The 20,700-nt window shown below is 52.4% G+C and overlaps 1 protein-coding gene across 1 annotated transcript in view; it reads left to right on the forward strand.

Annotated features, from left to right (window-relative positions):
• The window catches only part of Parvb (parvin beta), a 90,143-nt gene that overhangs the window by 42,088 nt on the left and 27,355 nt on the right, over positions 1 to 20,700 (forward strand). Inside the window, exons 2-5 of the mRNA XM_052748516.1 lie at positions 737 to 826; positions 2,613 to 2,683; positions 12,014 to 12,116; positions 20,165 to 20,305. Of these exons, the coding sequence (XP_052604476.1) occupies positions 737 to 826; positions 2,613 to 2,683; positions 12,014 to 12,116; positions 20,165 to 20,305 (405 nt within the window). The remainder of the gene's footprint in view (positions 1 to 736; positions 827 to 2,612; positions 2,684 to 12,013; positions 12,117 to 20,164; positions 20,306 to 20,700) is intronic.

The raw sequence follows: 20,700 nt of genomic DNA on the forward strand, positions 1-20,700 counted from the left end.
TTGGGACATCATCCAAGCAGATTTCCCTGCAGGCCCGAGTACCAGCAAGTGAGGGCTGGTTGTCATGACTCTCTGCTTGGTCCACGTGGGAAGTGAGGTGAGAGGGGACATCCAGGCTGGCTGCATGTGGATGCCCTCTTGGAGGTTAACTGTTCCCAGGGCAGAGATCTGGAAGGGTTGTGCCCAGCAGGGAGGAGGTATATGTCCAGGCTGAGCTGGCTTCTGGTCTGAGATTCTAGCCTGTTTAAAAATAGACACAAGGACAGCACAAAATGTAAGAGTTCACTACACCTCCATCAGACTTCCGTCCCAAAGGATGTGGCACACTTTAAATTCTGATCACCCGTGTGTGCAAGCAGGCCTGTTCACACCCCAGACACAGCTCTGCCAGAGACAGAAGGCCGCTCCATCTATGTTCTCTGCCCTTGCTGGGGTCTAAGCTTTGTCTCCCAAAGCAGCTTCAGGCAGGTCTGGAAGCCGTTAGAAGCAACCAGAAGCTTCCATGTCTCAGTCACATATTCCAAAGAACAGTGTGGACAGCCTGGTCAGGCTTGGAAGGAATGAAGAACTGCTTGATGCAAAGCAAAATGGTGTGTGTTCTGGGCTGGGAGCACTTTTCCTCGGCCTCTCTGGGCCAGCCACCATGAAGGGATGTGCATGCAAGTGCCATGTTGGAAACATGGGACTTTCCTCTTGGGCTCTCTGCATACTGACTGGGTCTCTCTTTACTCAACAGTGACTGACTTGCAAGAAGAAGGCAAGAGTGCCATCAATTCTCCAATGGCCCCGGCTTTGGTGGACATCCACCCTGAAGACACCCAACTAGGTACTGTGGCCACTTGACATCCTTTGCTGTCCATCCCTGGGGTAGGACCCCCCATGGGTGGGTGGTGGTTGAGAACCTGCGTCTTATTCAGAGAGATCTCTGGGGAGAAGCGGGCTTCTGCTCCTGTCTTCGGTGCAGGTTTCATTGGCATCCAGGTGTAGATGACTAGCATTGGGAACATGGCTTGTTATGGTCACAGCTCCAGGAGATGGCCAAGCCGGGCCGGGCAAGAAGTGGAGGAGAGAGAGGAGGAGTTGGCTTGTTTACTGAGTAGAGGACTGGATGGTGTGAGCTCCAGGAACAAGGTACTGACTCAAGTTAGCTGACAGCTAGCCTAGGGGATGAGAGAAGATGAGGCAGAGAGTGTTAACTCAGGGTATGGAACCCCATAAATCCCTAGAGGAGGAGGCTAGAGGACAGCCATCCCTGGAGGAAAGTCTCCCTGGGAAGAGCGGGCCCCAAGGTCTCAAAGCGTGAAGAAATTTAGAAACTAGGCACATGTCCCAGACACCCCATATATCTCAATGGCTGTCCTGAAGAGCCATGCCAGGCCTGCAGCTGGCTGGGTGGGAACTGTGGATGGGGAGGCCCCTGACTCCTGGCGGGTCGATGACAGGGTGGCAGTCAAAGTGGCCTTTCCTGGCCTCGTGTTTTGGCAGCAAGTCACTGTGGAAGGCAGGTATGGGACACTGCTTATTTCCAAACCCTGGTTCGGATGGAGATCCCTGTCTACCCAGATTTTCCATGACAAGGGCATCAGGGGGAGGAAGCAGGGGAGGCCCACCCTGTGGCCCAGAGGTGGCCTGGTACCCGAGACCACTGGTCTGTGACGTTCTGTCCCCGCCAGAAGGACATGCCTGTCACTGCTACTGCAGCTGATTGTTGCAGCAGCTGCAGCCTGGCTGTTCTCTGCCTGGGAAACTGGACTTCCCCCCACATCCCCGCTGTGGTCAGTGGGCCCACAGCACCCTGGCGTCTGTGGGACCTGGTCCTTTCTGTTCTGGCCCCCTTGTGTCTTCATCCCTGCCCCACCTTCCTGTCCTGCTCCCCTGATGAACTCCACTGGCCTCTTGCTGTCTGTCAGATCCAGGCTAGAACGTAGAGGGAAAACCTAACTGGGGAGATGGGTAAAATGTCATCCCTTTGCATGGTTTTGCTATTTCTAATACTTCCCTGTACATCTTGTATTGTATATGATGCCTCTGCCCTGGTCCATTCCTATATCCCAAACCACGAGGTAGTGAGGAAAGAGCTGCATACGTGCATCCCAGGTCTTAAGGGGCCCCCAGAGGCCACGCCCCAGGGACAGGTACCTCAAGGTCATAGGCAGGTGTAACAGTTACCTGCCGCCTCACTAGGGGCGGTGTTTCAGGGCATGGCTCAACCAGTCACCCGCTACACAGTGATCCAGTAACTACTGGTGTTCTCAGCTCTCTCCAACCCTCTGGTTCTGGCAGGGCACTTCCCAGCCCACGGCAGGGCTACCCACTGTCTTTTCTCTCCCCATGCCAGCATGGTTTAGACTCACTAGAGCCTTTGGAGTCTAAGGCTGGGGAGATAGAGACTAGCTTCATCTCCTCCTGCTTCCCTGCATGATTTATTTCTGATCTTGGTGTGTAGCCGACAAGGCAGGAGACCTGTTCTCGCTGAGACCATGGTGGGTCTCTGCTTTTCCCCCTGTTTCCTGCCCCATGTGAGTAAGCAGGGAGTCCTCTACCCCCTGACATCCTTGTCAACCCTCCACCCCACCTCCTCGATTCACTCTGGCCCTTTCTGTCTTTGGCAGAGGAGAATGAGGAGCGTACCATGATCGATCCCACCTCCAGAGAGGACCCCAAGTTCAAGGAGCTGGTCAAGGTGAGGTACAGTCTGATGTGATTGGAGCATCCCTGTTGGCTCCAGGCCTTCTTTCGGAGCCTCAGGGCTTCTGTAGACACAAGGAGGAGTTGAGCCTCCAGGCTCCTGAGAGGGCCGATGAGGCTACAATAGAAAGGGGTACAGAGCTGAGCTTGTGGGAGCTCATGGACTTTAAACTGACAGCTAGGGAGCCTGTGTGGGACCGACCTAGGCTCTCTGCATGTGGGTGACCGTTGTGTAGCTTGATCTGTTTGTGGGGGTCCCTAGCAGTGGGACCAGGATCTGTCCCTGGTGCATGGGCTGGCTCTTTGGAACCTGTTCCCTATGGTGGGATGCCTCACTCAGCCTTGATGCAGGGAGAGGAGCTTGGTCCTGCCCCCTCTTGATATGCCATGTGTTGTTGACTCCCATGGGAGGCCTTCCCCTTTCTGAGGAGTGGATGGGGACCGGTAGAAAGGAGGAGGGAGGAGGGAACAGAAGAAGAGGAGGGAGGGGGAACTGTGGTTGGTATGTAAAATAAATGAAATAATGAATAAAAAAAAAAGAAAGGGGTACAGAGGAGTAGAGTGTGGGCTGGAGAATGAGATGGATAAGTTTATTAAGGTACACAATATTTTGGGGAACACAATACCACCACATTTCCTCTCTTTTTGTCTAAAATTAAAAAAGGCTTATAACTAATACAAGAAAAACTATCCAATAAGTATATACAATATGTACAGCCAAAATTACACTAATGATGTCTAGTTCATTAACATTTGACAGATTCAGATAAAAACTCCATTATATATATTAACAATGTCCAGTCCAGTAACTCAGACCAAAAAATTTTCATTATTTATCTTATTTAAAACAAGTAGTTCCCTTTTTTTTTTTTTTTTTTTTTTTTTTTTGGTTTTTCGAGACAGGGTTTCTCTGTTCTCTAGGTGCTCCCATGTGCTAGGGCAGCCCTATGCCTTTATGGGGCTGTCACACGGTACTCACAAGAGCTGTACAGGGTCTGTTTGGAATCAATACACCCTGCAGACAGGCCCAGTTGTTATAGCTCCATGGGGTCTGGATTCAAGCCGTTTGGGGGAGCAGGCTGTTGTTTTCCCCCACCCTGGCCTCATCTGAAGAGGGGCCTTGGTGTCCTAAAATGTCAACTTGACATAGCCTGAAGTCACCTGAAAAGGGAGTCTCCACTGAGGCCTTGCCCAGATCCGACTTGGCCTGTGGCATGTCTGTGAGAGATGGTCTTGATTGCTAACTGATATAGGTGGGCACAGCCCACTGTGGGTGGCACCATTCCCTTGGCAGGCAGTCCTAGGTTATATAAGAAAGCTAGCTAAGCATGAGTCTGTGAATAAACCAGCAAGTAGTGTTCCTCCATGGTTTCTGCTTCAAGCTCCTGCGTGAATGTCTACCCTGACTTCCCTCAGTGGTGGACGGACCTGGAAGTGTAAGCCAATAAGCCCTTTACTTCCCGCAGCTGCTTTGGTTGGAAATGTTTTAACATGGCGATAGAATGAAACCAGAGCACCCGGGGAGCGTGTGACTGTCAGCTGGGTGGGAAAGCAGAGGCTTTGCTCCCAAAGGTCACAGAAACAGGTGGGCAGGACCGTGGCTCAGTGGCTTCCAGGAGCAACCGCCTGCCCTTCCCTATCACGTGTCTGATCCTGTCCAGGGGCAGCTTGAGACGTTGATTGCTCAGATCTAAGCCACAGTAGGACTCCTGAAGGCCACCCACCTGAGACAGGCAGGCAGATAGGGTCATACCTCAGAGAGACCCAGACTTGGTTGGGGTGACCTGGGTGTGTTGAAATACTGCACATGGCAGTGTCCTTGAGTTTTCACAAGGGTCCATTCAGGGGAATCAGGGCTGCTTGCCCGCTGTGCCTTCTAGAAATATGAACTGGAAATGTCTGTTATGGCTACCCAAAGAGGGTGATTTGTTTGTTTGTTTGTTTTTCAAGGCAGTGTTCCCTGTGCAACCCTGGCTGTCCTGGAACTCACTCTGTAAATCAGGCTGTCCTCGAACTCAGAGATCCACCTGCCTCTGCCTCCTCCTATGTGGTGGGATTAAAGGTGTGAGCCACCACTGCCTGGCTGAGGGTGATTCTTTTTCCTTTTTTTTTTTTTTTTTTGAGACAGTGTCTCACTGTGCAGGGGAGAAGGATTTTATCTAATTTGCAGTTCTGGGTTACAGTCCGACACTGGGAGCATGTCAAGGTGGCAGGAACTTGAAGCAGCTAGTCACATCCACAGTAAGAGCAGAGAGAATGAATGTGTGCATGCTTATTTGCTTGCCTATTATTCTCAGCCTTTTCCATTCTTATTCTTTTTGAGACCCCATAGGTCTAGGGGTTGGTGCCACCCACAGTGGGCTTGGTCCCCTCACATCAATTAGCTTGATTAAGACAGTCCCCCACAGGCCAGCCCAATGTAGACACTCCTCAGTTGAGTCTAGATTGTGTCAAGTTGACAATTAAGATCAACCATCTCTCTGGGCAGTGATGGTGCACACCTTTAATCCCAGCACTCGGGAGGCCAAAGTACATAGATCTCTGAGTTTGAGGACAGCCTGGTCTACATAGTGAGTTCCAGGACAGCCAGTTCCAACCTTAAAACCTATCTGGTGCGTTGGCCTGAGCAGGTTAGAGGATAGCTCGGTCTGGCTGACATCCTGGGAGAAACTCTGTCTCGGAAAACAGAATAAAACAAACCCCAAACCAACCAACCAAACAAACAAACAAACAAAAACAACAACAAACCAAACGAACGAAAGATTACCCGTTGCATCTGGGCTGGGTGGCCAAGGCTGCAGATGGAGGTGTCAGGAAGAGGGAAGCCTGGCTCCAGCTACTGGATTGGAGGAAGGACAAAAGCTGTGTGCTGAGGTCTGTGGGAGCCTCTAGAAACTGGAGAAGCCAGGGAAGCAAGGTCCTTAGAGCCTCCAGAGAGGCTAGCTTTCCTCTCCTAACACTTGACCTCAGCTCGGTAACAGCGGTTCTGGGCTTCTTGCCTCTGGCGTGTGAGAGGATCCATGGGAAGCCACCAGAGTTGTGGAAGTCCCCTAGAGCAGCTACAGGAAGCAAATCTCCTTCACTGGAGCTGACCATCCACATCAGTCAGACAGGGTGGCCCTACACCTACCACAGTGGCCGAGTCCTTGAGATGCCTTGAGACGTTCCCACAGCCATCCCATTGGCCTTCAGCTACACATCTGGAGACTAGACTTCAGACAACCTAGCCTGAGATCTCATCTCCCAGCAGGCTGGTCTTGACCTAGCACTTTCGAAACCTAGTGTGAACACCAGGCACAGGGGAGCAGTTCTGGGGCTTTAGTGGGGGCTCATCAGCTATCGTGTGGCTGTGTGGTGAGGTGTACAGAGTGTCGAACTGCTTGGCAAGGCAGGGTTCTGAGACAGACAAGTGTGGGAGGTAGGTGCAGTGGTTCTGGTGGACTCGTCCTGTTGATCAGGTGTACCAAGCTGGGAGAATAGCTGTGGTCTGGTGGGAGCTTGCTCGTGTTGGAGGACTGTGGACGTTTCCTTTTTCTGTCCTGGCTGTCCTGGCTGGCCCAGATAACGCACTTGTGCTATGAGTGTGGGATGAACAGCCTCCCAGCTGCTGCTAGGACTGGACTTGGTGCCTGGCTCGTTCCCAGGCACCTCGGGTCTGCTCTGTTCAGACCCTTCACTATCATTCCATGCCTCCCTCCCTCTGTCCCTCTGCTCCACATACTCTGTGGCTTTGTTGCTGCTGTGCTGAGCAGGGACCCTCTGAGTGTATGTTTAGAGGTGACAGTTTCCTCCAGGACACACTGGCAATCTCAGGGGTCCCAGCATACCTTAGACTTGATAATTCACCAGAAGTACCCCAGAACCCACTGGAACAGTGGTTATCAACCTGTGGGTCGTGACCCTTTTGGGGGTTGAACAACTTTTTTACAGGGATCTCTTATCAGATATCCTGCATATCAGATATTTACATTATGATTCATAACAGTAGCAAAATTACAGTTATGAAATAGCAGAAATAATTTTATGGTTGAGGGCCACCACAACATGAGGGACTGTATTAAAGGGTCGCAGCATTAGGAAGGTTGAGAACCTTCCACTGCACTGGAAGCTGTTGTCCTTAAGGTCACCGTTGGAGACAGGCACAGTTAGCTGGGGGAGGCACACTTGGGGTCAGGATCCAGGGAACGGGCTGTGGGAGAAGGGGCAGAGGCTGGGAGCTTGTGATTGTACCTCTATGCAGATGGTTCCGGAACCTCAGTGTCCAGGGTCACTGTGTGAGTCTCATTGTTTCAGAATGTTGTCTATGCTGCAGACCAGTGACCCAGCTTCTGGTGGTCCCCTGTGGGGGTGCTGTCCAGAAATAGGTTTTGTGTTTTGTTTGTTTTTTTTTTTCCCCTAGAGCTGGGGAGGGCACCCAGGACCTTGCTCCATGACTGAACCATACCCCTGCCTCCCCAGATGTGGGTTTTTTAAATCTTAAGACCTATCTGGTATGTTGGCTTGAGCAGGTTAGAGGACAGCTCGGTCTGGTTCACATCCTGTCCTTCTGGACAGGGTCATGGTGGCCGTCTGTCCTTCACAGCCTCTCCCAGTCTTCGGGACCATGGCTGAGTTTCTGAGGATGCCTGGCTGGCCTTGTTTCTTCCTCTCTGCTCTCTGTCCTCTCTGTTTTCCCTCTGTTGTCTTGGTGGCCTTCTCTGTCCCCTGCTACTTTGCGATTGTCACCCTTGCCACGTTGTGAGCTGCCGTCTGCCTTCATCTGAAGTCCCTGGCTCTGGCTGGGCAGACACTGGGATGAGGTTGATCATTAAAAAACTATTTTGAGCATCTGCTGTGCTTATGGGGCCATTTAAGGGGCGAAGGTCCAATCCCAACTCAGGAAAATGCAGTACCTCAACCCATGGCCATTCATTATCTGGTGATGGGCATGGGAAGGGATCAGGTCTAGTGGGGAGGGTGCATTGGCCAGCCAGGCATCACCTTAGACACGGACCTGCATTTTGTGGGCCCAGGAGCCTCAAAGATTCACCCTAATGTCCTCTTCTAGCATTTCTTCCTGTGGCCGTTTCTTCTGGTGTCTGTTGGAATCAACCCGAATTTCTTGTAGGTGGCCAGTGTGTTGGAGGCTTATGGCTGAGATACTTCATGTCATTAACTGTTCTGTTAGGAAGCATCTTGTGCTTTTCTTTTAGGGGAGACGCCTCTGTGCTCAGTGTCTCCATTTGGTCCTTGTCCCCGGGGCCTGGCCCAGAACTCTGAAACCCTCAGAGTTGCCTGGGTATGAGATCTCCCTGACGGCACACACTCTTGGTCACACCTGGGTCACTGCTAATGAGGGCATTTGGTGAAACCCCAGTTTGCTTCCAATGGAGGATGATCCTAAGGGGACCCAAACATGGGTGGTGAAGGGGTTGACACTGTTGATCTCTGGGAGGGAAGGGGCCTGGAGGGTGGTTCTTTTTACTGATGGCCAATGACTGAGCTCGTAACCTGGGGTGCCGGACTCTGGGCAGTGAGTGTCATAAGCATGTTGACTACAGAGGCATGTGAGGTTAGAGAACTGGTGTTGGAATGATGCATTTTAGAGTTGGGAAGAAAAACCCAATAAACCCACACAGCCCTTCCTAAGCAGGCTAGCCAGAGCAGCTAGGCACCTCATGCTGGGTTGCATCTCCCTCCAGATTTCATATCTCATCGTTCAGTTGCTGGGCAAGGCTTACCCTTGTCATGAAGCTGGTTTTTTCCCTCTTGTGCCTGGGTTGTATGGAAGTGCTCTGCCAGGCTCAGTCTCCACTGACTCCGCCCAATCCAGTAAGGTGCAACTCCATCCCCAGGGGACAACACAGCCAGGACTCTGTTTGGAAATGATTAAAATGTAACTGTCATGGCTCTGGGGGAGACAGACTGCAGACCTGATTATAATTCAGAGGGAACTAAGGGGAAAGTAATTTTTTATTCTGGTTAGAGCGGGCTCATAGAGCTAGCCGTGATCGAGTGCCGTGTAAGGATGTAATTAATATATGTCCTCCTTATTCACCCGCAGGACTTGGGGCTCGCAGATGAACGAGTCCCTAAAAATAATGGCTGATGCTATCTTTAAAAGCTCTTTTGTAGAACAGAAGATAAGAAGGATGACCGGGAGCAGAATGATGGGGTGACAGGCGATGTCCCCAAGTCAACTGCTCCTCCTGGGGGGGGGGGGGGTGGCAGTGAGACAGGGGAGGATGCTTGCCTCCTGGCCCCGAGAGCCTGGCCCATTGCGTAGAGTTCATTTTTAGCTTTTTTTTGTTCCTGCCTTTGGGCTCCGAGTAGGCCAGAGATCTAGATGTGGGGTTTTTGTTTGTTTTGTTGTTTTCTTCTTTAAGTTTTCGATTCTCATAGAAGAAACATTCTCTCGAGATTTCCTAGCAGGATTGTGTTTGAGAAAGGAAGCCTCTGGAAGGGCCTGTAGGGCAGAGAGTCCTTTCTAGATGTGAATTCCCCGAGGCAGTTTTCTGGTTTGTTTGAGACCTCAAACTGGGATCTTAGCCACTGGGGATAAGTGCTGAGCCAAACAGCTCACTCACCAAGCTCACAGTGTACCTGGGAGAAAGCATGGAGAGGGCCGAGTGAATATGCGATCAGGTGGCAAGGGGTGCCTGGAAGCCTCATACCCCCTTTCTGCTGCTTCCTGCAGGGCAGTCTGGGAGGTGGCATTTAAGCAGACCTCTGCCTCAGTACCTAGGAGAAGGTCATGGCCAACTGCCCAACAGCAGGTGCTTGACATGTTCTAGCAACCATTGAGATGGGCAGGGTGACAAGAGCCTAGCGAGCATGCAGGGGAGTGACCAGAGACAGAGACACAGTGATAGAGGTATGAGGATGGTGGCCGATAGCTAACGGCCATGTTGGCTCATGTTGGCTCTCAGGGTGGAGGAGTCAACTCTTCCTGAACGCTGTGGCAGACAGGGGCAGGGCTGGCTCTGGGTTCACCCTGGGTCCACCCTGTGTGCCTTCCATGCCCTCACTGTCCCCAGCATAACTAACACCCATGACAGGTCACTGCCCTTGTGGGCAGGGACTGCACGCATCTCTCTTCATCCTCATGGCCCAGGGTAGAACCTGCTGCGGACACTCACTTGCGTTCTTATCATCAGGGGAGACCCCGCAAAGGAAGGCCCAGCAGCTGTGGCTTTTGCAGTTGGAGGTGGGACAGCAGGACAGCAGGACAGCAGGACAGAAAAGCACAAGCTTCCCTTCCCTTTTTGATGACGGGCAGAGAACATCCACCCTTATCTGTTGTCTTGGGGTTTCTGTTGCTCTGATGAACACCCTGACCAAAAGCACCCTGGGAAGGAAAGACACCTAGACCTTGTAATCATCGTCCGGATAAGCCAGGGCAGGAACTCAAAGCAGGAACCTGGAGGCAGGAACTGAGGCAGAGGCCATGGAGGAGTGCTACTCACTGGCTTGCTCAGCGTGCTTTCTTATTACACCCAGGACCACCTGCCCAGGAGCGGCACAGCCCAAATCGGGCCCTTCCACATCAATCAATCACAAGAAAATGTACCATAGGCTTGCCTACTGGACACTCTGGTGGAGGCCTTTTCTCAGCTGAGGTTCCCCTTCCCAGGTGACCCTGGCTGTGTCCACTTGACACCAGACCAGTCAGCACAGCAGTCGTGGCGACCTCAGCACACTGTCGTGTTTTCATTCCTTATCAAGTGGAGATTGTGCCTTTTTTTTGCACAGAGGAAATCCTTGCTGGGGTTTGCAGCCTCCAGTGTGAGAACACACCTTAGACCCTTGGGCAGAGGACAAGCGGGCATCTAGGATATGCCCCTTGCAACCTGTTTCTTCCAGTCAAGCCCTGCCCAGTGGTCAGAGAACACAGGCCAGACTGGAGCCCAGTCAACCAGAGAGCTGGAGAGGGCGCCGACTCTCCCCCTGCCCCCCCCGGGAGACGCTTTGACACATCCACAGAGCTACAAGGCTGGGTGGCCCTTCACCCTAGCCACATGTGACTCATTAGCGCTGAGATCCCTGTGAATAGTGATCTGGTTCAGTCTCCTGCGGTTCCTTGGAAGCTGGTCAGGACTTGAGGGGACTTGGCTTTGTTGCCAATTTCTCGGTCACTGCTTTCTTAGAGAACGACAAGACACTGTGCATTTGGATTTGTGCACTTTGATCCTTCTGAGAGTGGCCACAGACCTCTACCTCCCAGAGGCTCAGGGGTCCAATTAGATAGCTTAATCCATTTTGCTGGCATGGGAAAGTCACAGTCTGAGGGTCACGGCTGCAGCCTGGGCAGGTATCTGTTTTATTCTGGGTGGGATGGTGAGCAAGCATTGTCCTTGGGGAGCCCTCTGTCCCAGAGACGATGAACAGTGCAGGGGGCATGCTTCGACAGCGTGCCCTCCCAGTGTGTTGAGTGGAAAAACCTATTAAGAAAAGCCTTCTGGGGAAGGTGGGTCTGGAAAAATAGAAGCGAAGAACTTGACCATGAGTGTTCCCAGCGGCTTGATGGACAGAAAGGGACACTGCTCAGCTGTCCAGCAATGGGGGAGACAGAGAAGATGTACATAGATCTGGGTCACGCGGTGGTAAGGTGTTCAGCCGGAAGTGGGGGAGAGGTAGGAGCTATGACACGGATGGGCTTCAAACGCCATGTTGAGAGAAGCCAGGTGTGAGGGAGCAGTTTGCATAGTGTGGAATCCCATTGATGGGACTCAGGATCGGGAGATGGAGAGGGGCAGAGCTGCAGGGGGAAGGAGGTCTGGCTTCTGTCCGGGGACAGGATAACATTCTAATGTGGTTGGGGTGACCGTTACAAGCTTGGTGATCCCTGCAGGGTATGCAGGTGGATTCTCCATTGGCCGAACAGTCCGCAGAGTTCAGTGGACAGCAGAGCCAGGCTGGGACCGCTTGCAGTAGCCTGGGACTCTGGACTCAGGGCTGCTGAAGTGCAGGCTAGGAGGGGGGTTCATGCTTCATGGCCCCCTTCCCCCTCTCTTCCCAGCACGTATTCATTTAGTATCCAGTGCCCAAGTGGAGCTGTAAGCGCTTCTGTTGGGAGACATATGTCACCCATTACCCATGGTCCCTGCAGGATCCCAGCCTGCCTGGTCCTGCCAGGGCTCTGTTGGGGACTGTTAGGAAGTCCTAGCTCCATGCATGGGTCTGGCTCTCCACTCGTGCTCTGGCCATGGACCAAGAGATACCTGTTGTCCTCCATGGTTACCAGGCAGGTGTCTGGTAGCCCTTGTGTCTTTGGGCGGCTGCCCGTCTGAGCCTGCTCTGACCCTGCTTTCTCCGACTACTCTGACACGCCTCTCCCCTCCCGCAGGTGCTCCTGGACTGGATCAACGACGTGCTGGCGGAGGAGCGCATCATCGTGAAGCAGCTGGAGGAAGACCTCTACGATGGCCAGGTGCTACAGAAGCTTCTGGGTGAGTGCCAGGACCCTACCACGTGACACCATCCTCCTTGCCTTGGGCTTTTGGGAACTGACCCAAAGCTTGGTTTATACCTCCTGGTAGCTCTGGCTGTGTTTTCCTTGCTGTCTGTCTCCATGGTTTCTCCGCTGGGTACGCATGGTTTCTCACGGGGCTGCAGCAGGTTTTATTGGATGCTCACGCCATGGACCAAGGAAACAGGGTTCAGAGAGGAGCCATGTCCCTCATCTCATCTCTCTGGCCAGCCTGGTTCCATCCAGTGTTGAGCACTTTTAGGATGGGACATGGCAGAGGGTGGGTCTCCAACAAACCCCATATGAGGGAATTTATCATTGTCCTCACTCATACTTCCAGGCTTTACTGTCTCCAAGTTCTGGCTGAGGATGATTGAATGTGTTCTCAAGATAGACTGATGGAAGGAAAGATGGACAGGTGGGCAACCTTTCCATCAAATATTACTGAGCCTTGCTGAAGGCTGGGTTCTAGGTCAGTGACTGCTGAAGCAGACATCCCTCTACCCTGCCCTTCCACAGGGTGTGGTCTGTCAGAGCAGACAGTGACAGATGCCATGGGTCTAGAGAGTATAAAGGCCATACAGTTGTCATATCATATGGCCAGAGTGGGTGACCTTACCAAGTGCTGGGGTCTGAGCTCCTGGGGAAGAATAAGGGAAGAGTGGCCAGGAGACTAGAGAAGAATGAAGTCAGGGGTGAGGCATGGTAGGTAGTGCCTCGGGATTCATGATGCCTCAGGCTGGTGTGGTGATTCATGCCTGGCATCCTAGCACTTGGGAGGCTGAGGCAGGAGGATTGCTAGTTTAAGGCTAGCCTGGCCTCCATAACAAAAGCCTGTCTCAAATAGAAAAAAAAAATGTGTATGGCCTTGGGACCAGCTCTTACCTAGGGCTGTTGTTCCCGGGGATGTTGTGAGCGCATCTTGGGGGCTGTGCTATCACCTCCGGGGGAGTCTTGGTGGCTGTGGGATGTGGTGAGGTATTGGCTCTCAGGCTTGCACCGGACTCTTCTCCCTCAGCTGTGTGTCAGGTGCCTTGGGCACAGGTCCTGATCGTACAAGTCTTTTCTTACCACAGCAGGTTCTCCCAGCAGCCCAAGGACAGGCCCAGTGACCCAGCGTCTCCAAATGCCTTTTCATCCAGGGCATTTGTGCTATCCCTATTCTTTCCTGACTTCTCCCAACTCCTGCCCCACCTTTTACTCTTCTGTCTTCTTATGACATCTTTGAAGGGTTTGGACATCTTGTCCTATAGAAGATGGACCGATATAGATTCATCTGATCACTCTTTTCTTTTTCTTTCTTTATTTTGATTTTATGTGTATGGGTGTTTGTGTGTGTGTGTGTGTGTGTGTGTGTGTGTGTGTGTGTGTGTGCGCGCGCACGTGTGTGTGTGTGTGTGTGTGTGTGTGTGTGTGTGTGTGTGTGTGTGTACACGCACACGCACCACTTGCTTGCAGTACCTGTGGAGGCCAGAAGAGGGCACCAGATCCCTTTAACTGGAGTTTATAGATGGCTGTGAGATGCCATATGGGTGCTGGGAATTGAACCCAGGTCTTCTAGAAGAGCAGCCAGTGCTCTTAAGCACTGAGTCTTTACTCTAGTCCTGATTTTTCTTTCCTTAGCGTTACAAAGTAATACTTTTTGTGAATCAGAGCCCATGGCTTCACATTGTTGGAGGTGCACAGTGCCAGGCTTCTGATAATGATGGGGAAGGTCTGATCCTTAGCCAAGGGGATGGCCAGTGAAGGAGGGAATGGTGAGATTATGGGGTGCTGAGTGGCTGGGTGGCCATGGTGGTCTCTCTGCAGAGCTCACAGCTCAGCAGAGTTCTAGATCCAGCCTCAGTGGTGGAGGCTCTGTGGCCAGGTGGAACCCGTTGTGAAGCAGGGAAGGAGGTGGGAATCTGGGGTAAGGCTGGGAAGATAGACAGGGCCAGCCCTGGTAGACAAGGGCTTTCATCCCATGTCACAAGAGCCACTGGGAGTTTTGAACAGGGCCATGCCGTGATCTGAGTTAGATTTTACCAAGTTTACCCAGGCTTCTGGGTGCAGAGTGGGTGGGGAGGAAGGTCTGGAGTTGGAGCTGGGTGTGGCTCAGGATGCCCTGAAATGGGTTCTGAAATGACTCTGGCCAGAGTTTGGAGTGCAGATGTGGACAGATGTTTCAGAGAGTAAAGCTGCCACAGGAGCGGAGGGTGGAGACCAGAGGTATGGACTGAGCAACTAGTGAATGGGTGAAGAACTGGGGGCCTCATGGGTGAGGATTTGGGGTGTCTACCTGTCCGGAGCCTCATGCTGGGACCAGAGTCAGGTGCTCCGGCTGCAGAGTTAGATGGAATGCAACCACTCGGGGGTGGTGTTTAGCACCATGGACCCAACCATTTCCCGGAGAGGGGTTGCAAAGTCCTCATTGGGCCAAATACCAAATGGTCAAGAGTGAACATGGAAGTTTGGTTAAGAATTCCCATCTTAGAATAAAGTTCTGTGGCTCAGAAATGAAGCTGGAGAGTTGAGATCCTTGGGTAAGGGCACATGTCACTAAGCTGACGGCCTTTGCTCCCTGAGACCTACGTGGTGGAAGGAGAGAACTGACCTCCAAAGCTGTCCTTTGGCTTCCGCACGCATACTGCGGCCTGCATGCCTACAGACACAGACGCCCCCACAATCAATCAATTAATTAATAATTTTGTTTAAAGAACACGCTGGACTGTGTGTTTTCATAAATGCCCGGGTTTTAGGGTGGACACCTCAGGGTTCCGGCAGTGCTCTGTAGTGTCTTCCTGTAGGCATTGGCCTGCTGGAAAGAGTGGCACACTCCTGCACAGCTCTGTCTGAGGCTAGCTGCTTGCCATGTCTACAAACTGGGCATCTGAGTTTCGGACAGTTGGCTGAGGCCAAGGGAGCACACTGAGCTTCAAATGATGTGTCACGAGGTCCCAGTAGATGGTGAGGCTACCTTGGGTGGTCAGCCTGCCTCCTCTCCTGGGGTTTGAGTGTGGCATCAACTCAACTTCTGTCTGACTCTTGGACTTGGTGATTAGGCTGGCGAGGGTCATGATTGTATGTGTGTATGTATGGGTGTTTGCATGTGTGTGTATACAGGTGCCTGTGCACATGTATGTATGTGTGAGTGGAGGCCAGAGGTCCATGTCAGATGTCTTCCTCAGTTCTCTCCACCTTATTTCTTGAGACACGGTCTCTCGCTGAATCGGGAGTTCACCAATTTGGCAAGATTAACTGGCCGGTGAACTCTTGGGATCCTTCCGACTCCACCTCTCCACCCACCCCCATCTGTGCTGGGGTTATAGGTGGGGACTGCCACACCCAGATTTTTCTCTTGGAGCTGAGCTCAGATGTTTATGAGCCACCTGACTTGGGTGCTGGAATCTGAACTTGGTTCTCATGACTGAGCAACAAGCACTGCTCTTAACCTCTGACCGTCCCCACTCACCCATGGCAATGCCTTTTCATGGAGCAGTCCTTCAAGCTGATGCTGAATCTGGGTATCCCAGGACAGGCTCTGGCTTTTCATCAACACTGCCTGTGGTTGGCTGTCAGCCACACTGATGCCTGACCCGGTCCATCTTTGAGAGCAGATGTTGTTGACCTCATGGGCACAGCTTCCGGTTCCCTCTTCAGCTTGCCTGGTAGATGCGGCACTGAAGCCACCGTGCCTGTAAATCCCACTCATTGCTTCTCCAGGCTGTGTCGTGTGAGGCTTGAGGCTTGTCCCGGCTCTGCTGTCTGTGTATTGTGGAGTGCTTGTTATACCCTCTCATTTGAATATCTCTAGTCGGTACTTGAAGAAGCAGCTTGGAAGCCTCTTCTGTCAAGTGGTTTGGACAGAGAAAAGGACAATGGGAAGAGTATTCAAGGCTGAAGAGGACGTCAGTCAGCACATCTATGCCTGGTTGCGTGGGCAATGCTGCTTCTGATAAGATGCAATGATGACTCTCACGGCCCCTGAGACCAGGGATCCCAGGAGTGACCTTGATGTAGGTGCTGGGCTCTCGGGCTTTCCAAAGGCAGAGCTATAGATCAAATAAGAGGTGCTGGCTGAGCAATATGATGTCAGTGGTGGAGCCAGGACTGGTCAAGATGAGGGAGACTCAGCAAAGAAGTCTGGAACTCCGCGGAGTGGCACATGGAAGTAGGAAGTATTGGGGTTTGTTTGTTTGTTTTTTGCATGGGCGTGTACATGAGAGTGTGGGAATATGTTTGCCATAGTGCCCATGTGGAGGTCAGAGGGCAATTCCAGGTACCCTTCCTCCTTCCCCTGTGTGTGAGGCAGGGTCTCTTGCTCACCTCAGCTTGCTCCAGGCTGGATGGTCCACAACCTTCTTCTCTTGCTGTGTTTTCATTCCTGCTCCTCCAGGAATGCTGGGATGCAGATGTGCACACGGACACACCTTGCTCTTTGTGTTCGGGGGTGGGGGGGTGGGGGGGTGGGGAATGCATTTAGGTTCTCATGCTTCATGAAGCAAGCGCGTTACCTGCTGAGCCACGCCCCCAGCCTGAGGAGGTGTTTTGAGTGGATGACGAGGGTAAACGATGAGGGTGGCATGGGCCCTGGATGAACTTGGTCATGTGGCACTCATCAAGGGTGAGCCCCCGGCCCCGCCCCCCCCAGGAGCCCCTAATCTTGAGAGGGGATGCTGGAAACAACAGGGGGTTGCTGCAGCAGGCTAGGCTTCAGCTTGCCTGGGTTTGTAGCACTCACCTCAAGTTGGTGGGCAGGGTGGAATGTCCATGTAGGAGGCTGGGGGTCTCCCGGGCCAGCTGGGACATCCTTAGTCCTTGTGTGCCATCACCCTCAGCTACACGCCGCACTCAGGGCTCACCCAGCCTTTCTCCGTCCCTTCCATATTGGTAAGAGGAGGCCATGGCACCTCTGCCACCCCAGCAGTCGGCAGATCAGTTCCGGATGGATGTGCAGAGAAGTCTCTTTTCCCTGCTTTGTGGAATCACTGTGTCATGGAGACCTAAGGCAAGACAACGGGACAAAGGACCTGCTTCCTTGGGCTGAGTCATAGCCTCTAATCTCACATTCACATATTGACATCAGTGCTGGCTAGGTTTTATGTCAACTTGACACTAGCTGGAATCATCTGAGCGGAGGGAGCCTCAACTGAGAAAACGCCTCCGTAAGATCAGACTATAGGCAAGACTATATATAGGACAGCAATTCTCAACCTGTGGGTCGCAACTCCTTTAGCAAACCCCTATCTCCAAAAATACTTACATTACAATTCATAACCGTAGCAAAATTACAGTTATGAAGCAGTAATGAAAATAATTTTATGGTTGGGGGTCAGCACAACATGAGGAACTGTATTAAAGGGTCACAGCACTAGGAAGGCTGAGAGCCACTGCTGAGGGCATTTTCTTAATTAGTGCGTAATGTGGGAGGGCCCAGCCTACTGTGAGTGGGACCACCCCTGGGCTGGTGGTCTTGAGTCCTGTAAGAAAGCAGGCTGAAGCCAGGCAGTGGTGGTGCATGCCTTTAATCCCAGAATTTGGGAGGCAGAGGCAGGCAGATCTCTGTGAATTTGAGGCCAGCCTGGTCTACAGAGTGAGTTCCAGGACAGCTGGGATTATGTAGAGAGACCCTGTCTCAAAAAAAGAAAAGAAAAAAAGAAAGTAGGCTGAGCAAGCCACGAGGGGCAAGCCAGTAAGCAGCACCCCTCCATGGCCTCTGCATCAGCTCCTGCCTCCAGGTGCCTGCCCTGTTTGAGTTCCTGTCCTGACTGCTTTTGATGATGGACTATGATTGGGGTATAGAAGCAAAATAAGCCCTTTTCTCTCAAAGTTACTTTTGGTCACAGCAATAGTAGCTCTAACTAAGACAACATCCTAACCCTCAGACAGAATGTGACTGTGTTTAGAGACACGTTTTAAAAAGGAGTAATTCATTGGAAATGAGGTTATGAGGCTTGGCCCTACTGCAGTATGACTGATGTCCTTATGAGAAGAGACTAGCCATGGGACATGCTGCCTATCTGCCCATCCCAGCACTTGAGATGCTCAGGCGGGAAACTGAGTTCAAGGCCAGCCTTGGCTACATAGGGAGACCGCATCTCATTTAAAAAAAAAAAAGTGTAGCTTAGGAGACAGCTGCACACAGAGGGCCATCCATGTGGGAACACAGAGAAGAAAACAGCCAACACCTTGTCTCAGACCTCTGGGCCCGGGGCTAGAGAATGAGCCTCTGTAGGCCACCACTTGGCTCTACCCCAGCTAGCGCTGACTGATGTAGCTGCCTCCTCTGCTATTCTAGGTGACGTGGCTGGTGGCAGGGGACAAGAGGGCCTGCTGGGTTCTCTTCGTCCCTTCATCCTTCCCTGTTTCCTTCCCCAGTGTCTGCCCTGTCCTTGGTGGCCGCACCCCTGTGGACCTAGCTTGTCGTGTATTTTCATGTCGCCCACAGCGCGTGCTCAGCTGTGGGTGTCCCTGCTGGGGCCTGCGACATGGGTGACAGGTGGTGAGAATCCGTGGAAGCAGGCACCCTCGTCCCCAGAGGCAGTGTGGAACCGCCAGATTGTTATCTCCATCACACTCACCTCTGCCCGACCTGCCATGTGTCTGTCCATGGCCTTTCTTGGTTGTCACATTCACTGTCTGTCCCCCTACTGAGGGCCTCTCTTGTCTGTCTGTGTGTCTCCAGCACCCAGTAGCTGTTTGTTGAGTGAACATGTGACTGAGGGGTTGGACCATGTGCAGTAGAAGCCCATGTACCATCTCAGTCCACAGATTGCAGAACTGACCGTTCTAACCGCAGGAGCTGGAAGTTGGGGGCAAGAACACTGAACTCCTGGGCCCAGCTAAAATGTGTGCAGCAGAACTTTGTGGAACCTTATGGGGTTCATGATCTCAGTGACAATGTGGCTGTTGACAGCCCTGCATTCCGGGCTAAGGACATGGAAATCACATTCCAGGAAATTGCCTCCAGTCACCCTGGGTCTGGGCCTTTGCTAGTTGGCAGAGGAGCCCTGTCAGGAAATATCACATCTTGAAATTAAAGACTAGGAGGGAACAGGGCTCCCTGCCTTCAGCAGGAGCCCCGGAGCGCTGGCTGCTGTATCTGTGGCTACCTGCTCTCACCTGCTGCCTCCCCCATTCCCAAAGGAAATTGAAGGCGGCTGGGTCTCCGTCTGGGTAATTGAATCCTGAGTGAATGTGACAATTCTCGTCCAGGCTCCTCCGGAGTGCTTCCTGCCTGCTCTTAAAAAAAAAAACACGACACAGTCACAAACTCGGCAAATCTCTAATCAAACTTCTTGCGGTGTGAAAATGTTAGAGATCAGAGGAGGACCTGGGAGTGCAGGGAAGCATCGCTGAGATTTTCTTTTTGTGTTTATTGAAATTTGAAGTCTGGGACCCTACCGGGACACCCCCCCTTCCCACACTCTCTGCAGCCACCCAGTAACTTCCTCTTCCTCATCCCCGTACCGCACCCTTTGCTTTTATTTGTAAATTGTTATTATTATCATTATAATTATTATCAATTGCCCGTGGTTCTTCATCTAGGGGCGCGGCTTTGTGAGATTTTCCCTACCCATGCTGGCCTGTCAACTGGTATTGTCACTGTCGGGCCTTATTCAGGCAGCCAGGTGGTTGAGATTTCACGGGTGTAGCTTCCCAGGCACACCTAGGAGGTACGAGCTGGCATCAGGCCAGGGGACAACTTTGGAGCAGCTCTGTCCTTCCTCTGTGCCTTCCGGTGCCTGACTGCCACCACAACTGCGCTTGGCCCCCAGTGGCATCTTGAAGGATTCTTTTCCAGGTCATAAGCTGTTCCTGAGTGCCTGTTTCATCCTTAACTGCCCCTTCTCTTGTAGTATAACTTTCTCTCAGTAGAAATGGCCTCTCAAGGCCAGAGCTTCCTGGCTTAACACTGCACCGCGGGGCCAGGGATTTGGGCTAAGATGCCGGGTCCCCCTGGTGCCCCTGTTCCAGCCAGGGCACAGATGGCTCCAGCTCCTTCTGCTTGGACACTCTTGCCTCATGACCTTGTCCTTGTCTCCACAGAAAAGCTGGCACACTGCAAGCTGAACGTGGCTGAGGTGACGCAGTCAGAGATCGGGCAGAAGCAGAAGTTGCAGACGGTCCTCGAAGCTGTGCAAGACCTGCTTCGGCCCCACGGCTGGCCACTGCGCTGGAATGTGGACTGTGAGCGGCCTCTGTGTGGGGAGGGAGCGTTGGAAGCAACCATCCATCTTGTCTTCAATCATCTTGTCTTTCCATCTTGTCTTCAATCATCCAACGATAGCCCTGTGGTTAAAAAACCAGTGCACCCTCTTGACCGGTTCTGCCAGGGGCCAGGTGGCAGAGGAGAGGTCTGGGAAGCTAGGGTGGAGAGCGCACAGCTAAGGGCACAATCACACACCAGTGCTCTGCCTCCCCACCCCCTTACACCGCCCCCACCCCCGACCCCCCTCTCCCACCCCACCTCCGTGGTTCAGCTCTAGGATTCTCATTTGCTCACATTTATTTGTTTATTTTGTGTGGGTCTGAGTGCACGTGTGTGGAGGCCAGAGGTCAGCCTCAGGCAGCGTTCCTCAGGA

Source organism: Peromyscus californicus, unplaced genomic scaffold (genome assembly GCF_007827085.1).
Source record: "Peromyscus californicus insignis strain IS unplaced genomic scaffold, ASM782708v3 Scaffold_20__1_contigs__length_68692818, whole genome shotgun sequence".
NCBI lineage: Eukaryota > Metazoa > Chordata > Mammalia > Rodentia > Cricetidae > Peromyscus > Peromyscus californicus.